This window comes from Lepidochelys kempii, chromosome 25 (genome assembly GCF_965140265.1).
Source record: "Lepidochelys kempii isolate rLepKem1 chromosome 25, rLepKem1.hap2, whole genome shotgun sequence".
In the NCBI taxonomy this organism is placed as follows: Eukaryota; Metazoa; Chordata; order Testudines; family Cheloniidae; genus Lepidochelys; species Lepidochelys kempii.
In genome coordinates, this window is record NC_133280.1 from 15,503,208 (window position 1) to 15,525,218 (window position 22,011).

Genomic DNA, 22,011 nt, shown 5'->3' on the forward strand with positions numbered 1-22,011 from the left:
CCTGTGGGAATGGAACTGAAAGGGACAGACCACACAGTCACATGACTATCACACCAACACTTGATAATTCAAAAATAAATGTAGAAAGCTTTGCACAGGCACCTTTAGGAGTAAAATGGTCTTAACTTCCAAATGAGGAGTGCAGTGAGACCAAAGCCACCCTTCACTCCTCCCCTCTCAAAGGTTCAAAAAGAACTAAGCTCTCTCCATAACTTAACATACATGATGCCAAGAACCAGACACCAGAAAGATCCTAAAATGATATTTGGACTAAGCTACTGACTTGCTTAGTGACCCTGGGGGAATCACTTCACTTTCAAGTGCTTCATATCCACCTCAACACACACATTTGGCACTAGGGTTTCTCTTATTGCCAAGTCTCAGCAGAGGAGCTGAAGATAAAATGGGCCATGAAGGCTGAATTCTTCTCACACCATGACTGATGGTCCTAGAAGGTTAGGGGTGAAGTAGCTAGCATTATCACTGCAAGTATGGTCTATGTTGTGACTAAATGAAGGATGTCCTCCTGGCACCTTTCACCAGCACAAAATCCACAAACATTTGTATAATCTAGAACACAGCTTTCACAGGCTCCAACACTCCCTCTTAGTTCCACTCACCAATAACAGCACACAGTGAAAATGACCCCAGTACAATGAAGGAAAGTTTTACTCGTCCCTGTTCAGTTAGGTCAGCAAATGCCTTACCTGTGAGGATGATGTTGGGGATGTTTCCATGGCTGGAGTAGGTCAGCTGCTGCGAGTCCTGCAAGTTGCCATGGCTCCCAGTAAGTCCCATCATGGCTGCCTGGGAGTAGTTAAGGGTGGAGCAGGGGCTGTACAGGCTGTTGGAACTAATGGCGTTTTCTATCATATTAAACTGTTCAAGCTGAAGACCAAGGCACAAAGGAATAGTTACTTCTAGCCACCAGGAAATACAGTGAAGCAATTTACACACCTCTAGTTAGGGAGATAATGTTTCAGAAGGGCAGGCAAACAAATTCATCTTTAGGTTTTGTAGACCAGAATATGGTCTATTTCCACCTAGCTTTGCAGAATAGTTTACAGCCAAATTCCGCTCTTGTGCCAAATCAAATTGCTGCCTACAATATCCTACCAAGCAGTCAAGCCTTTGAAAGAAAGAAAGAAAGAAAATAATACTTTTTAAAAAATGAAAAAACAGTAAAAAAAAGTTTAAAGCGATATGATTGATGCTATTGTAGCCAACTATCTGCCTGCCCCAAGTGCAATCCCATTCTGAAGCCATTTCACCTTCTCAACTACACTGGCACATTTAACAGCTAAAGTAGGGACTATAGTGGGGGGCTGGTCTGACAAAAGCATGGAGGTCTGCTTGTTACATTTTGGGATCCCACACATCTTGGTTGCAAATTATAGATGTATGTATTTGTTGTCACCCACAAAGTGAGATCTTCCAAATGGGATCACTGTCAAGAAAGGTTTTTTGGTTTTCTTTCATCTAATAATCTTGGCAGAGTCCCTTTAAAAGCCATCTGCTATAATGCTTAAGGGGAACAGCAAATAAAATGAAATACCCGTGCAATTACAAACTAAAACAGAAGTAATAAGATATGGACAGAAATGTGATCTTTAGAATAGCCGTAAATTGAATTCTATGTATTTATTTTAATCTCAGAATGGCCAAAATATAGTCAAAATCTGAGATGAATTTGCTCACCTGATGGGATAGGGCATTAGCCTGCCTAGCTGTCATCTGCTGATCATAATAGGAGTCACCAAATACACTCCCCAGAATGGAAGAATGCTGAAAACAAAACAGAGTCCTTATGTTGTGAAAGTCACACAAACAGTGAGGCGTACCCAAGATGTGTGAGTGACTGAACTCTTCCAACTGAATGGTATCAAATTTGGTAAGAAATACCATTAATTATTAAGGAAAACTAATAAAGAACAAAATATAAAATACTGGATTTTCTCTTCAAACACCAGAGTCCTCCTGTATAACTCTTTTCATTAAAGCACATGAAATATAGGTTCTAGGAAACCATAAGCTTCCTCCCATAGGGGACATACATAAACTTCTGCTTTATAACAAAAGTTATGCAAATATACTATAAAAAAAACACTGCAATTTTTGCACAAAAACCCAAACATTTTTCCATGAAAAGAATAAAAACCACACATACAGCTAAGGCAGCAAAGTGCACGTTGCAACCGATACATAACAAAAGTTTTCAAGTACGTAAAAGGATGAGGGAGGTAAATTGTTCTCGATAACCTCTGAAGATAGGACAAGAAGCAGTGGGCTTAAATTGCAGCAAGGGAGTTTTAGGCTGGACATTAGGAAAAACTTCCTAACTGTCAGGGTGGTTAAGCACTGAAATAAATTGCCTAGGGAGGTGGTGGAATCTCCATCGTTGGAGATTTTTAAGAGCAGGTTGGACAAACTTGTCAGGAACGGTCTAGATCAGAGGTGGGCAAACTATGGCCCGTGGTGCCGTCCTGCCCAGCCCCTGAGCTCCCAGCAGGGGAGGCTAGCCCCTGGTCCCTCCCCTGCTGTTCCCCTCTCCCTGCAGCCTCAGCGCGCCACGCCGTCAGCTCTCTGGCCCGCCGCTCCTGCTGGCAGTGCGGGCGGCAGGGCTGGCTCCAGCTGGGCGGCGGGGCCGCGAGCTCCTGCTGCTCTGAGCAGCATAGTAAAGGGGGCAGCAGGGGAGGAGGGGCTGGATAAGGGGGCAGCAGGGGAGGAGGGGCTGGATAAGGGGGCAGCAGGGGAGGAGGGGCTGGATAAGGGGGCAGCAGGGGAGGAGGGGCTGGATAAGGGGGCAGCAGGGGAGGAGGGGCTGGATAAGGGGCAGGGGGTCCCGGGGGGCAGTCAGGGGACAGGGAGCAGGGGGGGTTGGATAGGGAGTGGTGTCCCGGGAGGCAGTTAGGGGCAGGGCGTCCCAGGATGGGGCAGTCAGGGGACAAGGAGCAGGAGGGGTTGGATGGGTCGGGGATTCTAAGGGGGGCAATCAGAGGGCAGGAAGTGGGAGGGGGCGGATGGGGGCAAGGGCCAGGCTGTTTGGGGAGGCACAGCCTTCCTTACCTGGCCCTCCATATAGTTTTGCAACGCTGATGTGGCCCTCGAGCCAAAAAGCTTGCCCACCCCGGTCTAGATAATACTTAATCCTACTATGAGTGCAGGGGACTGTACTGGATAACCTCTCAAGGTCCCTTTGAGTCCTATGATTCTAGGATAATGCAGTAACTACTTCGGTCATCAATATGCCTATGATGGCAGGTTACCCATCTCCCTCACCTAGTATTTACAAAATGAGCAGTTTAACTAAAACAATAAGGTGCCACAGTGAATCTCGATTTACAGTATCAAGTCTTTTGCAACAAGAGCAGATCAGAGAAGTTATTTATTAACATGCCTGTGTATGAAATGTGCTTTCAGCAGTACCAAAAGAAAGTAAATTTGCAGAAGGAATTCTACAACCACACTAATTTCCTTCTTTTCCTTTTACTGAAATGTCCATTGATCAGTCATTCCAAAGGTGACCAACAGCTTTGAATTGTTGTGTTTTATTTTTACACACCATCCAACTTTCAACTTCTATTTACTCAAAAGGCTTCTAGCTATAATAGAAATCACAAATATAATTCCTTCTTTAAATTCTGTCTAACTTTGCAGATTCTAGTTGAAAATCTACTGTCTCCAACACAACTAGTGTACTTATATAGAACTTATTTGGAAAGTTTGTCTTATGTTTAGAGATGTATTTGTTTCTGTTTTTTAAATGTCTTGCATAGTATCTTCTAGCAGTTTTAATTTCATTCAATTCAACCACAAGGCTAAGAGACAAATCATTTTTCCCACAGAAAGTTGAATTACATAAGAAATTTTAAGCAAAAATCTAATTAGCAACTATACAGTTACACCAACTAATACAACTAAGGATATTAACATGGCAAAGTTGCAAAATACTCAAAAGCACAAGATGAAGTCCACAACAGTGAACATAAAATCAATTTAGCAGACAACAGTTAAGATAAATAGTAAAATCTCAGATGAAACACTTTTCCTATGGCACCAATAATTTGTGTGCGTCTTTGTGCATGCATGCGTGTACGTATATATATGAAATATTTCAAATCAGCATGAAAGAGGAGAAGGGATGGTTGTTTTTTTCAGCAACCCTTCCAACAGTCCTTTGTAAAAAGGAGCCATCATGAAGTAAACATGATGACAATGCCTTTTCAAAGCAAAAGAAAGGAACTTTCTACCTTGAGGCAGAATCTTCCAGTGTCATTATGCTATAGGGAAACTCTTGAGCTACTGTGGCAGCAGCGGATTCATAGCCTGATAACTAAAAGCCTTGAAGAAAGCCCAGTAGGGATTCAGCATGGTGCACATATACAATCCATTTGCTAAGCAGATCCTATTTGCACCAGGTCTGGTCTTAATACTGTGAACCCCCATTCCATTGTGTGTGGGAGGGCAGAGGGCATAGTTTGAGTGCACTCAGATAATAGAAAACTGTTGAACTCCTGAGTAGTGAGCATTCTATATGAATCCAGCACAATGCTGAACATGGTGGGTACTTGCAACCCACCCTTAAAGCGTTGCTCCAGGCTTATGTCTAAACACCATCTAGAAGAAAGCCTCCCAGCCCAGGTAGAGAGACTAGCAGGGCTCAGGCTAGTGAACTAAAAACAGCAGTTTGGATGCTGTGGCTTGGGCTCTCAAGCCTAAAGGGTCGGGTGGGCTTGAAGGCCCAAGCCATAACCTCCACACTGCTATTTTTACTGTGCTAGCAGGAGTCTGTCTACCCAGACTGAAGGGCTCACTGCCAACTGCACTGTATATATGCCCAAAGGTTCTATGTTCCAAACTCTGATGTGTAAAGTCAGAAAATATCCTGATGCTCAGCAAATCTTGTCCGACAGGAAAGATCACAGTCTCCTGTCACTCTCAGGAAGGGCTTGGCTACTAAATGAAATGAGGAACCTTTTCCTTAACACTGATTCAAGAGAAAGAATAGGATTTTACAGCAAAAAGAAGGTTTTCGACACAGAATATTTCCACTCTTATTGTTTTACATTTGAAAGGGATGATTCGAACACTTTCATGAATTTTTAAAGTATAATTAATTGCATCAAAGTGAAAAATAAAAGCACTTTTTCCTTCTAAGTACTGTAACAAGATGTTTTTGCCAGAATTGTATCCTGCATGTTAAATACGGAGCTTCTTTGCCAGTACCTTGTTGACTCTCGTTCATTTATAAGACATGACTGCCCTGCCCCCAGTACAAACCCTAACCGCAACAGTGCCTCCTCATATCCGCAATATGCACAACTAAAGCCAATCTGGAATTGTCATTAGAAATGCAGCTGACATGCAGCAGCCCCAAACAGAACCTAAACAAGACCCTTCTCCTTTAACTTCTGCCATTTTTACACAAGCTTTTCAAAGATACAACAAAAAGCAAGAAAGAGAAAAAGAAGGAAAAAGAGGAAAAAGAAAAAATCCCTGCCGTAGTATGGTTATCATGACTCCTGTCCTAGAAGAAGCCTGAAGTAGAACATGAAAAGCAATGAACTGGACAAAATTCTTACGTGTTAGCCCCTGTTCCTCACAAGGTGCTCTGAACAAATCACAGAAACTCAAGCTACATTAATTTTTTCTTGAGACTCCTAAATGCACTATCTAATAATTTTATTAGTGGTAAAGCTCCATAAGGAAATCAACCAGAAAGTTTATGACTTCAGGGTCTAAAAATAATGTATCAACTGGTCTGATATACATCTTGTTAACCCATCTCCTACAGAAATACTATACAAGGTCTGTTTTGTCAACAGTACATCTTCCTTGGTTAATGACGTGGTGACTGCAAAAAAAAACCTCGTTTAAATCATTGTCTAATAATACATACCATATTTTCCAAGTATTTAGTTGTTCTACTAAAAAAGCAACTTTATATGTAACAATGATGTCAGGGGAAAAAAAAATCAAGTAGTAATAAACAAAGCCAGTGTTAATGAAGAGCCATGCAAACAAGCTGAGAACCACAAGCAGAGCTTTTCAATTGATGTTTTAATGGAAAGTCCCTCACAGATCGGAAATGAGAATTTGGAACTCAAGAGACTAGCAAATAGATTTGGGGGTGGGGAAGTTGAGGAATAATTCCTGTTGCATGAACTAGATGTGATTAAACAAGTTATATTCTAAAAGTTTACATACAGAGAGCTGGTTCTACTATTAATAAAATGTGGGATTTACCTAAAATTAATCAGAAATACAGAAGTTAGAGATGGTAGAGGCCCACAAAGCCACATCTAGCCCAGCCCTACATCCTCATACAGAGCAAGATTGTTCCCCTACACTACATCTTCCAGTTTCTTTACCAGCCTATTTTTAAAACGTCTCAACCGATGAGGGTTCCACCTCTTCCCTCGAGAGACTATTTATGCTGGGGCCTAACAGACCTCATCATTAACAAGTTCTCCCCACCACCCCAACCATTCAGCCTACATCTTTTTTTTATCCTTTTTCTCCTAGTTATACCCTTTTCTATCACTTCTCTCCATCCTTAAAAATACGTAGCTACTTATGTCACCCCACCCGTTGGCTTACAGATGTGGGAAGGAGAATAAGTTTTCTAATTTAATAAGGTATCGAGAACCTTTTTCCAATCTTTCCCATTTGGCTTTTGCTAGATGACAACCCGTATCTCAGCATCCTATTTAGAAGTAGAGTACTTCAAACCAAGTTCTGCTAGTTCGGAAACTAACTGTTCCTTGTAAATTGGTCTGACATGTATCCCTTTGCCAACATACCAAATATGAAATGAAATGTTTTTAAGAGGCCAAATAGTAAAACAAGCAATGTAATTAAACTCCACCTCCTTCCATATATCTGCTAGAGGAGGAACCACATGTCTGTTAGGCACATCACAGTGACTTGGTTTAGATACGGAGGGAAGACCAATAGGAAAAACTGCTCTCCATGGCATTCCACCACTTTAGACTGCCCCATGACAATAAGTTAACTGGTCTGAGGACACAGGCAGGGAGGATTTACTGACCAGTCAACGGACAATCAATAGAAGCCTACATTTGGGTGCACTGCTCAATGGGGGTTTCAGGGCTGAGAATTAGTAACAGTGTCTGGTAGCAGCATTAACCTAATGGCAGCTTAGAGAAAAGGGAGTACATTTTCTTGCCTACTCTGAGCCATACAAAGACAGAGCAGAGGTAGAAGAGGCAGGCAGAAGAATCAGTTACAGTAGCAGTGAAGTGAAGGTTAAAAAGTCACACTGACAGCCCTAACCCTCAGATCTATTACTGAGTTCACTAAGTTCTGAGTGAAATCACTGACTTAAGTCTATGGCTAATGGCCTGGAGAGGAACCTCCAACTTTGAGGAATAATTGTATCTATTTTAATTATGCTTCTCCTTATAAATATCCTTTAAAAGTTAAAGTACCAGAAAACAGGAAATACAATTTCAGACTCTCTCATGGTGTCCAGTGAGCACTCCCTTCTGCCTCCCATCACCATTTTTGGGATGTAGGAAAGGGCAACAACTTTGACCTATTGCAGCAGCACTAGGAGGAGATTCTAAACTATCTCAGCACTGCCTGATTAGCAGTTCCCCCTAAAAACTAGTTCACTATTTCTTTAGTTGCCCTGTAGCTGGCGGATTAAATTCCTGTTGCTCTGTTTAAATACGGGCACAATGATTTGTGGGACTCTTGCATATATAAATTAAAATTTACACAGACAGGGAAGATAGCCACCCTGCAAGATTAATATTTAATGTTTTTCTAACCTGTTTCTTTCAAGTCGTGAAATGGAGTTACTGCCTTTTCAAGAGTTCACTTTCTACAGAGGTTTCTTTAAAAAAGTGTCCATTGTTTCCTGCTTTAATTGCACCTGAGGATGTGAGCTGTATTCAGAGGTGCACAGATCACCTGGACAGACCTCCCCATCCCCCTCACTTCCTTTCACATCCCTACGCCCTTCCAGCCACTCCAACAACCATTGCTATAGACTCACACTTCCCATGAGGCATCATTTCCTTTTTTGAAAGGGATCTTTCTGGATGCATTTTCTGTGTAGCTCTCATGAAGGAGTAATTGAGTGTAAATTTAACAGTAGCTTCTATTTAAGTTTGAATTCACCAACTTTTGGAAAACTCGGTATCTGAATGAAGCTGTAAACATGATGAGACATCAGTGATGCATGAAGCACATAAAGTTACAGTGAGACAACCACGGGTCAGTAATGGAAAGACAACTAAAAAACAAACACAAGAAGCAAGGCCTGTGGAAGCACAGAGTCCCTTACTTGAGGGGAGCTGCCAGGAGAGAAGCCTTGATTGGAGACAGGAGAGGTGGGAGACTGGTTGGCTGGGGATCCAGCATTACTGCGGTACTGCTGGAGTGAAGCCTACAGAACAACACAGAATTAAAGACCATGGGATTGATGAAAGGTTGAAAAATTATATACTTATTGGTGTAGAGCTGGGGAAGCCAGGTGAGACCATCTTCAAGAACTCCCGGAGATCAGCAATTATGCTATGACTGTGAATAATGCCCCAAACATCATGAAAAAGGTCAAGATACCAACACGGCATGGTCTGGTGTCTAACTATGCACACCTAAAAACAGGGCAGTGCTGTTATTCAAGGACAACTGAAATATTTCTGGTTTATGTTTTGTTTTCATTTTTTTAAAAAAACCAGTCAGCCAACACATAAAAGAGACACGTGCGGAAAGCGGCCTCCCAATCTGGGAATAATTTGAAAATACGGGCATTGATACCTTCAGACTCAACTGCCACCCTCTCCCCTTCTTAATTTGATGCCTATGGCCCTTAGAAAAGTGATATAAGTACTGTTCTTCCTACTCTTAGGAATTAGTCTAGATAAATTAATTAGGTTAAAATGTATAATTGCAAAGACAAACCCTTTTCATAACTACATACTTTCCAACTGTATGAACTAGACACCATCTGATACATACACTGTCTGTAGGCTAATGCTAGCTATGCCCATATAGTTTTTAGCCTTAGTGAGATAAGATGTTCACAGAATTACCTTTTCACTGTCACATACAGTACCCTGGATTAAGGTCAGAGGATCACTCAAACGCAAAACAGATACAGAGCAGCTGTTGAAATAATAAACACCGCTCTTTCTATAATGCTGTCTTTGAGAGCCAAGATTATTATGAGGAAGAACCCAATATCGCTGACCAAGAAGTAATTAAATCAGACAGTTTATAAAGTGAGGAATGGTGTATTAACACTTTCTAACACTGTTTAAAATGCATAAAGAATAACTCAAGGTTAGTACACCGTCTTGACACCATCTTGGTTTGGTTTTTGTTTGTTGTTGTTGTTGTTTTTTTTTTAAGATCCATAGAATTCAAGTATTCTATTGAGGTACTGCACTCTGGCCTTCAGTGGGGCTATGAGGATTAATGGAAAACCTTTCAGTGAAGCTGCATTGTAGCTTAGAATACTTTTTTTACCCAGGTTTAAAATGTAGTGTACTTGTATACTATTTCAAGTTCTAAAGAGAAACTGAACATTCTGAATTTTAAGGGCCTAGAGAAGTTTAGGATGAGGAAAGCAATGTGAAAAGCAGAGAAGGAAAATCAGAATATCTATATTAGTTATTGCATAAACATTAGAAAAAAAAACATTCAGACATGTTGTTTTGAGTAGCTGGCATGTTAAAACCAATATCCCTTCAAACTACTGATTTCTGTTTCACCTGTATCTTCTCCTACTCCCTCACAATCCTGGCACAGAAGCCACATCTCTACCAGCACAACCTGGTTTAAACCTGATCCCCAGATTGAAACCCACAATCATGTCTTAGCCCTCCACAATGAAACGGCTCCTCTTGTTATCTGAACAGCTGCTAGTATTGCCCCACTGCCAGGAAGAGAAGATTTTCCAATGAAATCAGAGACAGCAATTCACTGGCCTTCGGAGCAGAACCAGCAGAGAATGTGCCAGGTACCTCTTCCTAGCAATGGGGCATCATCTCAGGGCTGACCTATTATATTGAACCACCTTCTGAATTCTGGATTCCAGGTTGTAGGAAGAGATTGGACAATTTACAATAGAAAATTTTGCCTTCTTGGTTTAACTCTGCCCTTCAACCGTATAGATGTGTCTACTCAGTTCTTTAGAGAGACTTGAAAGCAACTATAACAAACTCTCCAAGAAATAATGTTAGCCAAAAAAATTCCTCTTGAACAAACTGCTGTGCTTTAAAAAACAGTATCTGTGGTTTTCTGTATCTTTGGTGGAAAATGCTGATTAGCACAACTTTATTAAACTTCAGTTAAATTTCTCATCTTGGCTGTGTAGCACTCAACTTGTGGATACCAGATTCACCTGGGGCAAAAAATAAGTACATATGATAGCTGGGAAGGTAGCAGTACACTAGCGCTAAAATGCAAATGCTGCTGTCTGAAAATTAAACTAGTCTGACCAAACTCCATTTTGGCAGACACCTGAACACAGTTAACATGGATAAATATTTTTCAGTTTTACGAAATTCTGGTCTTTCCAATTGCACAGAAATGTCTTGTCTTTCAGAACTTAAAACTAGCTAAATTTCAAAAGATGCTTCTCACTTTACAGATACAGATGTTTATAAAATGGTACTTTTTAATTCAGTCTCTCCATACCTAGCTGATAGTCACTTTATTGCTGCTTTCCAACACCCTGTAAACTGCAATGCTAACACAGATGCTTATCTACATCTTCCCTTCTAAAGGCATAGGGCACTCAACTTGCAGATGTGTCATTTAAAATGACAGTTTTTTCCCCAACCACTTCCTTCACTAAAAAAACCCTACTGACATATTACCTTGACCTTTGACTTGCCAGTTTATAAATTTTATATATCATCCACCCAAAGAATAAGGGCATCGCCTTCATTACCCACCTGTTTATTTTTTTACTAGCCCTGAAACTGTCTCTCTGAAGACATCTCCACTGCTTCAAACTTGCATTTGTTAAACTGATCTTTAAAAAAATCTATTTAAACTATTTCAAGTGGGCCTGAATTTAGACAGGGTTAGCCAGAGTTATGGAGCCATTCCCATTTTATCAAGTGTTCTAAAATCATATTTAGTAGTTTAAACAGTTTGGCCTGGTTCATATGGGTTAGCCATATTACGTCTAAAACATTTTTTATAATATGTTTAAAACATGTTAAAAACTGGTTGAACCAAACTGTTTGAATCCAGTGTATACAGTGCCTGGATGTGGAACTGCTACAAGGGCTATCTAGTTAGAACTCTGACAATGCAGGCCAACACTGCTGTTGAATTCTACCAGGTCACGTTCTCTGGAAGAAAGCTATTTGTTTCCACTTATATCATCTTCAGTCATTGCCCAAACTTACCGAGTTGATGTCTATGCCCATGGAAGGTTGGGTCTGGCTGCCTGGAGGTGACTGTGGGATGGTCGATGGTACTGTGACTGAGAGGGGGGGAAGCTGTGCTCCTCGCTGTAAGCCAGAAGTCTGCATTAAAGGGGCATTCTGAGGCAGACTACTTGCCACTTGGGTCTGTTGCTGTTGCTGGGAACTAGCCTGGGTAAAAAACTGATATGGTGGAAGCTGCTGTTCCAAAGACAATGCATCCATAGCCACAGCCTTAAAGAGAAAACAGGAAAATGTACTATGCAGAGCTCTGGTTCAACTCCAAGACTCCTAAAATTTCACACCAAGTGAATATTCATATATATCTAAGCGTTATATATCACATAAGCAATCTGGAAAGTTATGAGAGATCTTGCATTTAAGAAAACAACAACTTACATTTAAACCTTCAAAGATGTGGCTTAAAGGGACTAATTTGACATTTTTTTATTTGTTGTAAATAAATAAAAAGTATGTTTGCAAACCTAGCTGAATGTTTGATTTGAAAGCTGACAAGTCAGTCAGTCAAGGAAAACCCATCTACTAAGTCCCTGTTCTGAGCCCCTCAAGGACCAAACTAGAGCATGCCAAGTATGGCAGAGGCAGCCTACAGGTGCATCAAAGGGTCAAAAATCCTAAGAGCCAAAGGAGTTTCTCACGATTCACATGGAAGCATGAAACACAAGAGAATCTTGTGATGGTATCTTTAAAGAAAGAGGTTTTCCTTAGTGCTTCCAAGGCCTTGGAAGACAAAGTGAAATCTGTTTCCTTAAACTGTCTTCTCCACTGTCTGACAGCATACGTGAATTTATCTTGGTAGAATTGCTCAGATCTGACTGTTGGCTTTGATTTAAATTAAAAAAAAAAAAAACGGCCCAAAGCATTTATTTATAAAAGGGAACATGACAACATTAACTTTATAAACATACCTAAAGGAGAAAATTATTAAATTAATGACACGACTACAGGTTTATCAACCTTACAGCTAACATTTCCCTATGTGAATGAAGACAGAAACAGACAGCTATGATCTAAAACTTTACAAAGTGGAACAAGGTTCATTATTCTTATAAAATGTAGTCCTTCTCCAGATCTCCACGCAGCCTCCTACCTGAGTAATTGGCGACAGAGGTGAGAGCGTAGGAGACATCTGTTGGGACTGTGGTCGTCTGGAGTCTGCATTCAGTGAGAGGGGACTGACAGCTGGCTGTCGGGATGAGGCTTGCGTCGTTGTCATTCCTGCCATTAATGGAAGAAACCAGTTTACGCAGGAACTGTGGTGATGCTTGTTTACATTTAACAATTTGTTTATATGAAGTAAAATTATGATGAATAAATGGCTGAATTTTACAAAACTTTACAGTAAAGTGTTGAATATGGCTAGGCCAATATTCTATGCTGAATGCAGCATCAGGCTTAAATTCTTAGCAAATCTGTAATGGATTTTGTGACAGTGAAAATGCCACGATGGAGAGAAGATTGTTGCAAGCATCTTTGCTGATCACTCCTGTTAATGTATAAATAGATACTGCCATTCAATTAGCCCAGTGGTTGTCAAACTGGCATGCAGAACCTTTCTTGATGCTTCATAGAATGAAACATTTTGAGAACTGGGCAGTGCAGTCTGTGGTGCAGGGAACAGGAAGGGGGTCTGCAAGACTATCCCTTCTAACAAAGTGGCCCACAGACTGAAAATCAGAACCACCAACCTATCCCAAAGGCCATGAGACCCACTGGAAACTTCCAAGGGCAAATGAAGTCAGGTCATTTTATAAAAAAATAATACAAGCAGGGCCATAATTTCGTTTCCTGGAATGATGGGGAAGGCTGTTATCTGTGTTCATCTCATAGTCCTGAGCCACTTCTTATTTCCCCTACTAATATCCTGCACTTTCAAGACCCTGCATTGTGGCTACCATTGTTCCATGCCAAATGGACTCCCTCTGGCTGCAGGCAACCCTATTTATTAATACTTACCCTGCTATGACACCCTTCATTCACAGATCTCAAGTGCTGTACAGACATTAATTAAGCCTTACACAGACTCTGGAAACCACATAGGGGACCCACATCCGTAAACAATCTCAGGTGTTCATATACTACAAGGAGGACCATACAAAGCACCTAGGCAGAAAGTACCTGTTTGACGAATCAGTGATGAATGGTTGCATTGTGGGAGAGTTTTTCTTGTTACTGGAATAAGAGGTCAGATTTATTGATGAGGGAGGTTTCAATGCTCAGCACAGAACACTCTACAACAGTTACTAGGGATATTCCTACCCCAACTTAGTTTGCACAGCATCAGCACTTTTCATCAGGGGCTCTCTAAGCACTGCGTTAACTAACCCTCGCAACATCCCTGTGGCATAGATATTAATATGCCCACTTTACAGTTGGGTAAGTTGAATGCACAGAGATTAAATGACTTTCCCCGAAGTCAATGAGCAAGAAAATGGCAGAGCTGAAAATAGAAACGGTCAATCCTAACCCCACCATCTCCTCCTCTGACCACTAAATGAAACTTCTTCCACCCACTAGAAGTGCTGCTGTTAAATTGCTGTTAAATGAGATACTTTCTCATTCCTCAAGCTCTCATGGCTGAAGATAAAGCAAGCAACCTTAGGATGAAAGACTGCAAAGTTGCTGTAATTTACTAACTCTTTCTGTAGTGAAGGAGCAAGTCCATGTTTCTGTGAGTAGTCATGACTGAGGTATCAGTGAGAGACAAGGACAACACAGAATCTAACACCAAAACTTTTGCCACAGTTTGAATAGTGCTTCTGGCTCTCATTCATGTGACAAGTTTGAACAACCCAACAGCTCCAGACGGTGTAACGGTGTATCAGAGTTGCAGAAACTTGGACCAGAAAGACAAGGAAACAAGTTACTCAGGCCTGGCTTACACTAGAAAATGAGGTCACTAACTACATCCACCCGGTGGTGTGAAAAATCCACACTCCCAAAGGGTCTTGTTAAGCCGACCTAAATCCCCATGTAGACAGTGCTACATCGGTGGAAGAATTCTAGCTACTGCCTCACGGAGAGGTGGATTTCTGTGGTGTAGGTAGTGTCTACACTGAAGCGCTACAGCAGTGCAACTGTGCTGCTGAAGTGTTAAGCGTAGACAAGCCCCGAGTCTTGTGCTTTCGTTCTGCCCTTCCCCGCTCCCAGTGTTATATACTAGAGGGTAGTACATTGAACAGGTAATTCCACCTCCCACCCCACATTGTCCTTATGCCACAGAATCCTAAACAGTGCTTCTGCCCACTGTATTCACCAGTCCTATTCCAGCTGCATTTGAAAGGAGATAAATGGTTTACTGGCAGGCAAAGAACAAGGGCAAAGCAAGAACAGATTCATTTCTAAGTGTAACAGATTTGTTCACATGTGTAGATGAATAGGACACACATAGTTTTCATTACAATAAACTAAACAGCATTAAATATGAATTCCCCACAAAAGCAACCAATCTCAACAAGTAACATCTGTCAAGGTTCTGCATTCACTCTGACCTGCATTGCCTATTATTAACTTCAGCTCAGCCTTGAAAAACTGGGATAAAGGCAGCACTCATAGAAACACTATGTTGCTAATGCAAAAGGTGATTTCAATTCTTAATTATGACAAAGTGCTCTCTGTACCCACTGGAGGCTGATGCAAGAAGCAACACTACAGAGATTGTCAGAGCCTTTGACATAGAGTTTCCATCTTCACACCAAAGCAACTGAACTTAATTTTAGGCATTATGTTATGGAACAAGGAGAGGACAGTCCATTCGATACAGCTCTGAGTCTGCTTCCTGGACAACAGGTTAGTTTTTGTGCATCTCAACATCAGAGAGCTACTGACAAGCTGGATGGAATATAGGCCATGTCTACACCACAAAATTAGGTCGAATTTATAGAAGTCAGTTTTGTAGAAAGCATATTTATACAGTCGATTGTGTATGTCCCCACACAAATGCTCTAAGTGCATTTGGTCGGCATTTAGTCGGCGGAGTGCATCCACAGTACCGAGGCAATCATCGACTTCCGGAGCATTGCACTGTGAGTAGCTATCCCACAGTTCCCGCAGTCTCTGCTGCCCATTTGAATTCTGGGTAGAAATCCCAATGCCTGATGGGGCAAAAACATTGTTGCAGGTGGTTCTCGGTACATATTGTCAGGCACCCCCTTCCCTCCCTCCCTCCGTGAAAGCAAGGGCAGACAATCGTTTCGCACCTTTTTTCCTGGGTTACCTGTGCAGACGCCATACCACGGCAAGCATGGAGCCCGCTCAGCTCACCGTCACCATGTGTCTCCTGGGTGTTGGCAGACATGGTACTGCATTGCTACACAGCAGCAGCTCATTGCCTTTTGGCAACAGATAGTGCAGTATGACTGGTAGCCATCGTTGCTGTACTCCAGGGTGCTCTTTTAGCCAACCTCGGTGAGGTCAGTCAGGGGCACCTGGGCAAACATGGGAGTGACTCAGCCAGGTCATTTCCCTTTTAAGTTTTGTCTCATGGCGATTCAGTCCTGCCGGCAGTCCTACTGCACCGTATTCTGCCGAGCATCCAGGAGATGACGATGGCCAGCAGTCGTACTGCACCGTCTGCTGCCAGCAAGATGTATAAAGATAGATGAAGTGGATCAAAACAAGAAATAGACCAGATTTGTTTTGTATTAATTTTCTCCTCCCTTCCTCCCTCACTCAGTGAAATCAATGGCCTGCTAAACCCAAGGTTTTGAGTTCTATCCTTGAGGGGGCCATTCTGTTTCTCCTTGATGCAAAGCCACCCACTTTGTTGATTTTAATTCCCTGTAAGCCAACCCTGTAAGCCATATTGTCAGTCGCCCCTCCCCCCCGTTAGAGCAATGGCAGACAATCATTTTGCGCCTTTTTTCAGTGAAGGCGCCATAGCACTGGCAACATGGAGCCCACTCAGATCACCACGGCAATTATGAGCGCTATAAACACCACACATGTTATCCAGCAGGATATGCAGAGCCATAACCTGCAAGAAAAGTGAAACCAGGCGAGGAGGAGGCAACTGCAACACGGGGACGAGACTGAGGAGGACATGGACACAGACTTCTCACAAAGTACGGGCCACTGCAATGTGCACATCATGGTGTCAATTTGACAGGTTCATGGGGTGGAACACCGTTTCTGGGGCAGGGAAACAAACACAGACTGGTGGGACCGCATAGTGTTGCAGGTCTCAGATGATTCCCAGTGGCTGCGAAACTTTTGCATGCATAAGGGCACTTTCATGGAACTTTGTGACTTGCTTTCCCCTGCCCTGAAGTTCAAGAATACCAAGATGAGAGCAGCCCTCACAGTTAAGAGGCGAGTGGAGATAGCCCTGTGGAAGCTTGCAACCCCAAACAGCTACTGGTCAGTTGGGAATCAATTTGGAGTGGGCAAATCTACTGTGGGGGCTGCTGTGATGCAAGCAGCCAGCGCTATCACTGAGCTGCTGATATTGAGGGTAGTGACTCTGGGAAATGTGCAGGTCATAGTGGACGGCTTTGCTGCAATGGGATTCCCTAACTGTGGTGGGGCGATAGACGGAACCCATATCCCTATCTTGGCACCGGAGCACCAAGCCGGCGAGTACATAAACCGCAAGAGTTACTTTTCAATAGTGCTGCAAGCTCTGGTGGATCACAAGGGATGTTTCACCAACATCAACGTGGGATGGCCGGGAAAGGTACATGACGCTCGCATTTTCAGGAACTCTGGTCTGTTTCAACAGCTGCGGCAAGGGGCTTACTTTCCAGACCAGAAAATAACTGTTGGAGATGCTGAAATGCCTATAGTTATCCTTGGGGACCCAGCCTACCCCTTAATGCCATGGCTTATGAAGCCATGCCCAGGAACCCTGGACAGTAATCAGGAGCTGTTCAACTATAGGCTGAGCAAGTGCAGAATGGTGGTAGAATGTGCATTTGGGCGTTTAAAAGCACACTGGCAGTTTACTGACTCGGTTAGACTTCAGCAAAACCAATATTCCCATTGTTATTACTGCTTGCTGTGCTCGCCACAGTATCTGTGAGAGTAAGGGGGAAGACGTTTATGGCGGGGTGGGAGGTTGAGGCAAATAGCCTGGCTGCTGATTACGTGCAGCCAGACACCAGGGTGGTTAGAAGAGCACAGGAGGGCGCGGTGCGCATTAGAGAAGCTTTGAAAACCAGTTTCAGGAATGGCCAGTCTATGGTGTGAAAGTTCTGTTTGTTTCTCCTTGATGGACTGCTCCCCTGGTTCACTCTACTTTCCTGTAAGCTAACCACCCTCCCCTCCCCCCTTCGATCACCGCTTGCAGAGGCAATAAAGTCACTGTTACTTCATATTCATGCATTCTTTATTTATTCATCACACAAATAGGGGGATAACTGCCAAGGTAGCCCAGGAGGGGTGGTGGAGGAGGGAAGGACAAGGCCACACAGCACTTTAAAACTTATTGAATGCCAGCTTTCTGTTGCTTGGGCAATCCTCTGCAGTGCAGTGGCTGGGTGGCCAGAGGCCCCCGCACCGTGTTCTTGGGCGTCTGGGTGAGGAGGCTATGGAACTTGGAGGAGAGGGCAGTTGGTTACACAGGGGCTGTAGCGGCGGTCTGTGCTCCTGCTGCCTTTCCTACAGCTCAACCATACGCTGGAGCATAGGAGTTCGATCCTCCAGAAGCCTGACCATTGACCCCTGCCTTCTTTCAGCAAGCTGATGCCACCTACCATCTTCAGCCCGCCACCTCTCCTCGCGGTCATATTGTGCTTTCCTGCACTCAGATTGTCTGCCTCCAAGTATTTTGCTGTGCTTTGTCAGTGCGGGAGGACAGCATGAGGTCAGAGAACATTTCATCACGAGTGTGGTTTTTTCGCCTTCTAATCTTCGCTCACCTCTGGGAAGGAGAAACATATGCAGCTGGTGGAGGGAAAAAAAAGGGAGAGTGGTAGTTAAAAAGACACATTTTATAGAACAATGGGTACACTCTTTCACAGTAAACCTTGCTGTTAACATTACACAGCACATGTGCTTTCATTACAAGGTCGTATTTTGCCTCTTATTGAGGGTATGCTGGTTTGGTGTGAGAGATCACTCATGCAGGGCCGGGCAGCAGAATTCGGCTTGCAGGCAGCCATGGTAAGGCACAGTATTTTGGCTTCTTTAACTTTCATAACATGTGGGAATGATTTCAAACAGCAGTGCCCTCATTTCCCATACGAAGTAGCCGTTGGGTTAGCCACTAAAAATGGGTTGGCAATTTAAAAGGAGCGGCTGCGGTTTCCGGGTTCACATGCAGCAGAAACCCAACTAACCCTTCCTCCCCACACACCCAATTCTCTGGGATGATGGCTTCACCCCACCCCCCACCGCGTGGCTAACAGCAGGGAAGATTTCTGTTCAGCCACAGGCAAGCAACCCAGCAGTTACGGGCACCTCTGAATGTCCGCTTACTAAAACCACCCTATTTCAACCAGGTGACCATGAATGATATCACTCTCCTGAGGATAACACAGAGATAAAGAACAGATGTTGTTTGAATGCCAGCAAACACCGGGACCATACGCTGCAATGATTCCTGACTACGTGCTACTCCCCTGGCGTGGTAAAGTGTCCTACCATGGAGGACGGAATAAGGCTGCCCTCCCCAGAAACCTTTTGCAAAGGCTTTGGGAGTACATCCAGGAGAGCTTTATGGAGATGTCCCTGGAGGATTTCCACTCCATCCCCAGACATGTTAACAGACTTTTCCAGTAGCTGTACTGGCTGCAAATGCCAGGGCAAATTAATCATTAAACACGCTTGCTTTTAAACCATGTATAATATTTACAAAGGTACACTCACCAGAGGTCCCTTCTCCGCCTTCAGGGTCCGGGAGCCTGCCTTGGGTTGGTTCAGGGGGTCCAGGTCCAGGGTGATAAACAGATCCTGGCTGTTGGGGAAACCGGTTTCTCCACTTCCTTGCTGTGAGCTATCTTCCTCGCCCCCAAAACCCGCTTCCGTGTTGCCTCCCACTCCTCGGATGGAGTCAAAGCACAGGGTTGGGGTAGTGGTGGCTGCACCCCCTAGAATGGCGTGTAGCTCATCACAGAAGTGGCATGTCTGGGGCTCTGAACCGGAGCGGCTGTTTGTCTCTCTGTTTTTTGGGTAGGTTTGCCTGACCTCCTTAATTTTCAAGCAGCACTGCTGCGGGACCCTGTTATAGCCTCTGTCCTTCATGCCATTGAGAGGTTTTCAAATATTTTGGCATTTCGTCTTTTCGAACAGAGTTTAGCCAGCAGGGATTTGTCTCCCCGTACAGAGATCAGATCCCATACTTCCCGTTCAGTCCATGCTGGAGCTCTTCAGCGATTCTGTGACTTCATGGTCTTCTGTGATGATGAGCTCTGTCTGCATGGTGACCTGTGCAGGTGAGATCGCCATGCTGGCCAAACAGGAAATGAAATTCAAAAGTTTGCAGGCCTTTTCCTGTATACCTAGCTAGTGCATCTGAGTTGAGAGCGCTGCCCAGAACGGTCACAACTGAGCATGCTGGGATAGCTCCTGGAGGCCAATACTGTCAAATTGCGGCCATGGTACCCCAAATTCGACCCAGCAAGGCTGACTTCAGCACTAATCCCCTCGTCGGGGGTGGAGTAAAGAAATCGATTTTAAGAGCCCTTTAAGTCGAAAAAAAGGGCTTTGTCGTGTGGACGGGTGCAGGGTTAAATCGAGATAATGCTGCTAAATTCGACCTCAACTCGTAGTGCAGACCAGGCCTTAGAAGAGCAGCAAAAATAAGCACCTGGAGAAACTGACTTACAAGCAATTGACTAAAATAATTAAACACAGACCACTTTTTAAACAATGGTCTGGGTGTGTTGAAGGACTGGAGTGGAAAGAAGGCATGCAACATGACAACAGTTACTAATATTTTTAATATCCAATTTTTAAATCAAGATTGGAAGATTTTCTAAAAGATCTGCACTAGAAACTATTTTGGGGAAGCTCTCTGGACTGTGTTATGCAAGAGGTCAGACTAGATGATCACAGTGGTTCCTTCTGGCTTTGGAATTTATGAAAAAATCTAATTGGTGCAAAAAACACCAAGGAGGGAGGAGAGGAGAGGAGAGGAATTGTTTAAGGAGATTCGTTATAACTATACGTATCAGGAATTTCTAAGGTACCTATCTGGTATCTAAGCACCAAAGAGTAAATTGCAAGAAAGCCATGAGAAACAGAGCTGGGCAGAGAATGGCAATTCCATTTCACTGAGAATTTAGAAATTTGGTTTCATAGCCATTTGAAACAAATCATCAAACATTTTAAAATCCTCCATGAAACAAAATTACTGTTCTCTGCCCAGTTCTACTGGGAGTCTCAACCCTAAAGCAGTCAGCCTGGTGGGTTGTCCTGGAGCCAGAGACACTGGAAGGCTGGGCTGCTTGACATGCGAGAACCCCAAATCCCTGGGCTCCCAACACCTGGTCAGCTCCTAGGAGGGCTGTTGAAAAGCCTGCAAGCCCGGACTGCTGAGGAGCTGGGCAGGTGAGCTGGTAGGAAGTTTCCAGCAGAATTTCACTGATATCAACAAAGCTCTGCAAAATGCTTAGATTTTGATGAATCATCAAGTTCTGATGAAAATGTTTTGTGTAAATATTTCCAACGAGCTCTAATAAGAAATCCAAAAAGGTGCATTCTCTCCCCTTACACCTCCTCCAAAGCACAAGGGCAAGTGTTCAGAAAAGCATATCTCGACATATACAATGGGAAATAGCTCCTGGGAAAGGCTTGATTAAAAAAGCGTGTTTTATATTTTCATTTGGACAATTGTAACTAAAAATAAGGGGATTAAACTAATTAAGGACTGTTCGGCACTTCTGTGAATAAAAATATTTTTAACAGTATTCTTGTGACATTCTTTAAATTATTGTCACTGGTTATGTGTCCACCTTATTTGAATCATTAGAGTTTCTCAGGATGCTATGCAGTGAGTACTTTTAAGAAAAGCTTGCAAGGGTGCTTTGCCAAAGAAAGTACACTTCTCTTGCCAGATACAACGGTATGACTCCATTTTATGACTAGCAAACAAAAGTTGCCTGTCATTATTTGATGGTCAGACAAACTATTAACCCCACTCACATCTATTCCCCTGATAAGTATAACCTCAGAAGAAAAAGAGAGCGCCTTTATGGTAAGTAACATTTAGAAACCCTCTTCCAAGGGGTACTCAGATCCTATAACTTCAAGGTCTTTTGATCTAAGCAGTCTGAATTAACAGGCGTCTGTTCTGCAGGTTTTTCTGTTATAATGCCCAGTCATGGTCTGCAGCAACCTGAAGAGCCAAGTTCTGTGCTTATCACTGATGGCTACCATATACGAAGAATGTTTATCCCAATTCCTACGCCACATGCCCCAGCACCACCTTCTTTCTTCTCCTCCCTTCTGGCCTTCATCTCTTATTCTGTTGTCAGTCTCTCTCCCTTCCCATTATCTTTCCCATTTCTTTGCTTCTTTTGCAGCCCATGATGTACGGTGGATACAAAGTAAGAGGGCACAGCAACAGAGGCAAGCTACACAAGAAAGGGACGGAAGGAAGAGTGCAGTATAACCAAGACAACTTGTATAAGGAAAT

General features: G+C 43.1%; 1 protein-coding gene across 7 annotated transcripts in view; it reads right to left on the reverse strand.

Moving 5' to 3' along the window:
- The window catches only part of CRTC1 (CREB regulated transcription coactivator 1), a 134,653-nt gene that overhangs the window by 62,893 nt on the left and 49,749 nt on the right, over positions 1-22,011 (reverse strand). For 4 of the 7 annotated variants that reach the window (XR_012156180.1, XR_012156179.1, XR_012156181.1 and 1 more), the window contains 5 exons: positions 12,526-12,653; positions 11,397-11,648; positions 8,315-8,416; positions 1,699-1,785; positions 708-888 (listed from right to left, as the gene is read on the reverse strand). Coding sequence is in view for 1 of the 7 variants with exons in the window: in XM_073324069.1 (XP_073180170.1) it covers positions 708-888; positions 1,699-1,785; positions 8,315-8,416; positions 11,397-11,648; positions 12,526-12,653 (750 nt within the window). In the remaining 6 variants the exon portion in view is untranslated. The remainder of the gene's footprint in view (positions 1-707; positions 889-1,698; positions 1,786-8,314; positions 8,417-11,396; positions 11,649-12,525; positions 12,654-22,011) is intronic. The other 3 variants (XR_012156183.1, XR_012156182.1, XR_012156184.1) reach the window with 3 other exon arrangements.